Genomic DNA, 7,450 nt, shown 5'->3' on the forward strand with positions numbered 1-7,450 from the left:
GTTCATCCATCCTTGGCCTCCATATTGATGGGATCCTGGTAATAGTCTCCCTATGTACACAATCCTGGAGTGTTCTTTGACGCCACACTCTATCTAATTCTGTAGTTAAAACAGCATTATTTGTTATTTATGTAATATTGCCCATCTCTGGTGGTCTTTCAGCCTAGAAAAAAAACTTGCATTTGAAAGATCACAGACTGCGGTGATGTTCTTCTATCTGGCCTCCCTGTTAAAACCCTCAGAAGACTCCAGTAGAAAATACAGCTGCTAGGATTCTCACTGATCTCGTATCCAGTACAGGCTTATTTTCATTTACATTTTTTTACATTACATATTTTCATTCCATATGTGCACGACGGATTCATAACGACCTGGGTGAGCTTCTCCATCGTACGTCCCATCACGCACCGTACAATCTCAAACCTAGAGCCATCTCGTTGTTCCGGGGTTTAAAGCACCACAGAGTCTCTGGGTGTGATTGATGTGATGAAACAGACACAGAGAGATGCTGAACTGGGGTGTTTATTATGGAGTGATCATTTCACTCGGAGCGTTTAACAGAAGCTCTCAGTACATTTATTATAACAGCAAATAAATATGGAGGATATTATTTTATATAAAAGCTGCTTAAGCAGGTAACAGTCGTCACAGAGTTAATCTGATCCCACACACTGCTGCTACTGATCATCATCATCATCATCACCGTCGTCATCTTTCTCCTTCTGCTGCAGCGGCTTACAGCTTATCAACACACCTACAGCACACACACACACACACACACAGGACATGAAACTAATTATAATAAAACATAAACTCATTAATAAATATACATATAGCTCAGTGAGGTGCCACAGTAAATGATGCTGGTCCACTACTACTGGGATCCAGGGTTCGAATGCCCAGCGATGCCAGGATGGAGGCTGATTCCAGGGTTTTTGGTCCCTGTCAGGTGTAAAAAGCACCGTCCAGATAAATCTGTCGAGGCATCTGCACTAATGACGGATTATTTATTACTGCATGACTCTTTTACACGATACGGCTCTCTGTGAGGATCCACCATTGGCAGGTGAAAAGAAGCGGCTGTATGTGTGACTGTAGGGGAATCAGATTAGATCGGGAGAGAGAGCTCAGTTCATTTAACAAGAGAAAATATAAAACTACAGCCACATACCCTAGGTCAGGCCTACACTCTCAACTTCACAACCCATTAGAAGATGAAGTGGTGAGTGAGTAACAGACGTCTGTGTATCAGTAGTGTGTGTGTCTGTCCAGGTCGGTGGCACCGCTGAGGGTCACCCAGCCCCGCCCATATATACAGTGTATCACAAAAGTGAGTACACCCCTCACATTTCTGCAGATATTTAAGTATATCTTTTCATGGGACAACACTGACAAAATGACACTTTGACACAATGAAAAGTAGTCTGTGTGCAGCTTATATAACAGTGTAAATTTATTCTTCCCTCAAAATAACTCAATATACAGCCATTAATGTCTAAACCACCGGCAACAAAAGTGAGTACACCCCTTAGTGAAAGTTCCTGAAGTGTCAATATTTTGTGTGGCCACCATTATTTCCCAGAACTGCCTTAACTCTCCTGGGCATGGAGTTTACCAGAGCTTCACAGGTTGCCACTGGAATGCTTTTCCACTCCTCCATGACGACATCACGGAGCTGGCGGATATTCGAGACTTTGCGCTCCTCCACCTTTCGCTTGAGGATGCCCCAAAGATGTTCTATTGGGTTTAGGTCTGGAGACATGCTTGGCCAGTCCATCACCTTTACCCTCAGCCTCTTCAATAAAGCAGTGGTCGTCTTAGAGGTGTGTTTGGGGTCATTATCATGCTGGAACACTGCCCTGCGACCCAGTTTCCGGAGGGAGGGGATCATGCTCTGCTTCAGTATTTCACAGTACATATTGGAGTTCATGTGTCCCTCAATGAAATGTAACTCCCCAACACCTGCTGCACTCATGCAGCCCCAGACCATGGCATTCGCACCACCATGCTTGACTGTAGGCATGACACACTTATCTTTGTACTCCTCACCTGATTGCCGCCACACATGCTTGAGACCATCTGAACCAAACAAATTAATCTTGGTCTCATCAGACCATAGGACATGGTTCCAGTAATCCATGTCCTTTGTTGACATGTCTTCAGCAAACTGTTTGCGGGCTTTCTTGTGTAGAGACTTCAGAAGAGGCTTCCTTCTGGGGTGACGGCCATGCAGACCAATTTGATGTAGTGTGCGGCGTATGGTCTGAGCACTGACAGGCTGACCCCCCACCTTTTCAATCTCTGCAGCAATGCTGACAGCACTCCTGCGCCTATCTTTCAAAGACAGCAGTTGGATGTGACGCTGAGCACGTGCACTCAGCTTCTTTGGACGACCAACGCGAGGTCTGTTCTGAGTGGACCCTGCTCTTTTAAAACGCTGGATGATCTTGGCCACTGTGCTGCAGCTCAGTTTCAGGGTGTTGGCAATCTTCTTGTAGCCTTGGCCATCTTCATGTAGCGCAACAATTCGTCTTTTAAGATCCTCAGAGAGTTCTTTGCCATGAGGTGCAATGTTGGAACTTTCAGTGACCAGTATGAGAGAGTGTGAGAGCTGTACTACTAAATTGAACACACCTGCTCCCTATGCACACCTGAGACCTAGTAACACTAACGAGTCACATGACATTTTGGAGGGAAAATGACAAGCAGTGCTCAATTTGGACATTTAGGGGTGTAGTCTCTTAGGGGTGTACTCACTTTTGTTGCCGGTGGTTTAGACATTAATGGCTGTATATTGAGTTATTTTGAGGGAAGAATAAATTTACACTGTTATATAAGCTGCACACAGACTACTTTTCATTGTGTCAAAGTGTCATTTTGTCAGTGTTGTCCCATGAAAAGATATACTTAAATATCTGCAGAAATGTGAGGGGTGTACTCACTTTTGTGATACACTGTACACTGTTACACTATTACTACATGCACTGTATCAAAATCTTACACACACACACACACACACACACACACACACACACACACACACACACATCTACCTTTGCTGGCACTGGATGTTATTGATGATGTCACTGTACACTCCGTTATACAGCTGCTCCTTCGACAGAGTACCATCCAACTGCACTGTACACACACACACACACACACACACACACACACACAACACAGAGTTAATTATCAATAACAGTAATGATACATGATCATTTACACTCAGCTTTGTTTATTTTATTGTGAAGTAAACAGTGTGTATACACACACACACACTGAATCCTGCGTAACAGAATAACACTGATTAAACACACACACACACACACACACACACACACACACACACACACACACACACACACACACAAGCATGGTAACAGCTATTCTGTATCTTCTGATCTAGATGTAACTAGGAAAGCTTTCTTGTGGTGGATGTTACAAATGCACAGGAGCTCACACACACACACACACACACACACACACTTACCAACATCCACTCCCATGTCCTCCATCATCTTCTTGTGCTTGACATACATGGGCCAAACATGACCATCAAACAGACCGGGGGGGTCAGGCGTAGCGTAGTTTCTAGAGCTACAAACACACACACACACACACACACACACAATTATACACACATCTTTTTCAATAACTCACGAGTGTGAGATTCTAACTCAAACACACAGTGTGTTACTCACCGTCTCCTCCTCTTACACTCTTCATACGGGATGGAAATGAAGAAGCGCTGATCACAAACATCAATCAGAGGACTAACCAGGATAAAAACAAAGAGGTTTATTTAAACAGGTGGTTTATAATGATAATCTGGTACATGAATATAAACGCTGTGCTTCAGTGCTCTGATTAAACCGCTCGGTTACACAAACGTTAAAATAAATAAACTTTAGTGGTGACGTGTTGTTGTTCTGCACTTCCCGTCTGTAAACTATACACAGTTAGAACAGAACCACACAGTGTTTATGCTGCACCATGGTCCTACAGGAACAGTTTTACACCACACAGTAAACCAGTACACAGATCAAAACAATACACTACTGGAATGAGGTTCATCTGCAAAGTGAGGTTCATCAGAAAGTGAGTGTGTGTGTGTGTGTGTACAGGTGTGTGTGTGTGTGTGTACCGATAGGTGTAGAGCAGGAACCCCTCTATGATTAGGATGTGTACCCCCTCAGTGTCTCCGGTGTGGGGCAGGATCTCAGGGTCTGAGGTGTTGTTCACACCATGAGAGCGCTCGAACTTCACCGGGTTCTCCAACCACCCGTAGATGGTGCTCATCATAGCATTTATATCCAGAGCTGTAATCACTACACACACACATACACAGTTGTTACACAGTCATTACACACTGTACACACACACACACAGTCATTACACACACACACACACACACACACACACACACTGACATGATCTTACCATCATACTGCTTAAATCCATCATCACCAACCTCGATCTCATCCTGGGGCTGAAACACACAAACACGTCCACATTTAACACCCCTTCAGCTCAATGCACACACACACACACACACCTCACAAAAACACCACGGTACTGTAGCTACGATCTCTGTCTGATACAGATTACAACATTAAAAGTGATTCACATATTTTAGGTCATACAGAATCTCTTCAAGTTTACTAACGGTCACACCGACTCTCTGTCCTGCATCGTGGTTCTTCAGCGTAACTCTTCGTTTATTCAGGATTTAAACACGCTTCAGCTCCGACCATCAACAAACCAAAACTATTTAGACAGCAGCACCTTTAAAAGCAGCAGCAGTCTGGGCACCGTGCAGCCACTTCCTGTTTCTCTCCTCCTTAATTTAATGAAGTTATTAACTGAGAAGCTAATTCCACACAGACACGGGGAGAACATGCAAACTCCACACAGAAAGGACCCGGACCGCTGCGGCTGGGAATCGAACCCAAGACCTTCTTGCCGTGAGGCGACAGTGCTACCCACCGAGCCGGCGTTTCAAGCCTAAATAAAGTCTAGAGCTGATTCTGTTCAGTAACTGGTTACATTAAAGGGAAAGTAAATGGGAGTGATGGTGTAGGTGGAAGGAGGATGAACTCTCAGTTTGTAATCTCCTGGTCTCAGAGTGACCACGCCCATTTCATACACACATGCTAACTGCAGGTTTGTGATGTGAGCGAAGCTTTAATCTCTTATCTGCTGCTAAACATGAGCAGGAACATGAACCCGAGCAGACAGAAGCTCAGCTGTTCTGTACGACTGCAGCAGGACCGAGTTAGAATGAACGGACACAGTTATGAGATGATTAATGTTATAGAACAGATTCTATATGGTGAATAATGAGGTTATATACAGTGTGAGTGTTACTGACCTTAAAGAAATCATCCTGATGAACCACGCAGCAGTTGGGTAGAACACTCCGCAGTTTGTCAGTCAGGGTGGTTTTACCCCCGTTAGTCACCCTAAACAACAACATTTTATTAACACACACAGAACACACATTCATTTTCATCACCCGCTGTCCACTGGTCAGGGTCCCAGCAGGTTCGGTTCCACCAGGAAACACTGGCCATAAGGCAGGTGCATTCTGGACAGGGTGTATCACAGGGTTTAGATTCTGGATCCGAGCGGTGGTGGGTTAACAGAACACACTGCTGCGCCACCCGAGCGCCCACAGCATGCATATACACCACACGGACAAAAGTATTGGGACGCCCCTTCTAATGAGTGAATTCACGTGTTTCAGCCACAACAGTTACTCACAGGTTTAATAAATCACTCATATAAAGGAAATGATACGCTTCTGACTTTGAACCAACAGTTAGGGAAGAACTTTTTCTGATCCAGCATGACAAAGCAAGAAACTTCAGCGTCCTGCACAGAGCCCTGACCTCAGCCCCAGTGAACAGCTCTGGGATGAACTGGAACACCATCGGTGCTTAGCCGTACAAATGCTGTCATGTTTTGTATGAATGGGCATAAAATAAATGTTCTATTTAAATTCTCTTGCTTTACTATAAATAATGTAAATAATGATATAACTGAATAAATAAGATGAGATTTTCACTATTTCAGATTTATATTTATAATTTAAACACATGAATAAAAGTGAGTGAAACCAGTTCTGAGTTCTGAATGTAAATATGAAAACACCACAAGTGTCAACAAGGACACAGAGAAATCATGCACATGGTGCCAATAAACACATTAAAGGTAAAAATGCTCCAATATTCTTTTATTTCTTTTATAAGATCTTATAAACGTCTAGATCAGTTTCATAGCAGCTGCACAATTTCCTTTTGTTGACATTATTTATTTATTTATTTATTCTATAGAATGTGCACGGTGACTCAGACACGGTGTATATGTGAATTCTGCTGCATTATTATCCTGCATTAACCTTTGCTTTGTATTATTTTATTTCTTGTAAATCTGTAAATAGTAACAGCACCGCAGACCTTCATTCATTACAGAGCACGCGGTCATGGCCGACACGAGCCGGGAACCGATTCTCCTACAGCCAAGGTTAAGGAATGGGGAGTCGATTCAGACAATTCAGAGTCGGTTTAGGAACTACAGTGATTCAAGTAAGGTTGACAAGTTCAAATACAGGACAAATGAAAGAGCAAATTAAATTAAACCAAATATAAAACTTAAAAGATCAAAAGTAAAGTGTTTAGTGCTGCTATTAATGACATGCACTGTATTTTATTAGAATGTTTATCTTGTATAATGTATTAAATCACCACAGCTGTTACTAAATTACTTAATAAACACATGACAGTTATTCACACCTATATATAAAAACATATATATAAAGTTTCATTGTAACTAAACTACTTAACAAGTAATGTCTTTATACGAAAATAATTAAAGATAAAATCATGTGTAAAAACGACTCAGAACCGACACTTTTATAGGAGTCGATTCTGCAAAGTGACTCACCCTCCGATTCCGATGATGAACTTCATGTTTCCGATGTGATGAGGTAGTAAATAATAACAGCAGATTGATGTCAGTAATGCTGATGTGAAGGTGATGTGGATGTTATGGAGATGTAATTACCGTTCAGTAAGAAAGAACGGACTTTAGATGATTAATAAAAATAAAGAAATAATGGTCAGCTTCTCAGATCCTCCATGATGGTAACGGCGCGAGCTTCGGCCGAGAGAGAGAGAGACTCGTAATACACCGCGCGCTACTCTGCCCTCTCCGCCGTCTCTGATTGGGTATATAAACAGAAGCAGACCAGCGTCACTGCTTCTCCTAAGCCAATAGGAGGGCGATCAGTGTAATCCCCGCCCACACCCACAGCCGAGTGTTTACAGACAAAAACACATAAAACTTTTTTATTACAATAACAAAAATAACTAAATACAAAACAATACATTACCTTCAAACTTCTTTATTATATAACATTAACATTAAAATTACATAATATAATGCAATA

At 42.4% G+C, this 7,450-nt stretch overlaps 1 protein-coding gene across 1 annotated transcript; it reads right to left on the bottom strand.

Moving 5' to 3' along the window:
* Positions 1–506: 506 nt before the first annotated feature.
* On the bottom strand, positions 507–7,178 carry mibp2 (muscle-specific beta 1 integrin binding protein 2). Its single transcript, XM_063004383.1, has 8 exons — positions 6,946–7,178; positions 5,372–5,462; positions 4,441–4,489; positions 4,145–4,328; positions 3,702–3,773; positions 3,491–3,597; positions 3,054–3,138; positions 507–754 (listed from the first exon to the last, which is right to left on the bottom strand). The coding sequence occupies exons 1-8, from the start codon at positions 6,969–6,971 to the stop codon at positions 736–738; spliced, it is 633 nt and encodes a 210-aa protein (XP_062860453.1). The 5' UTR covers positions 6,972–7,178; the 3' UTR covers positions 507–735.
* Positions 7,179–7,450: the final 272 nt, after the last annotated feature.

This window comes from Trichomycterus rosablanca, chromosome 11, assembly GCF_030014385.1.
Source record: "Trichomycterus rosablanca isolate fTriRos1 chromosome 11, fTriRos1.hap1, whole genome shotgun sequence".
Taxonomy (NCBI): domain Eukaryota; kingdom Metazoa; phylum Chordata; class Actinopteri; order Siluriformes; family Trichomycteridae; genus Trichomycterus; species Trichomycterus rosablanca.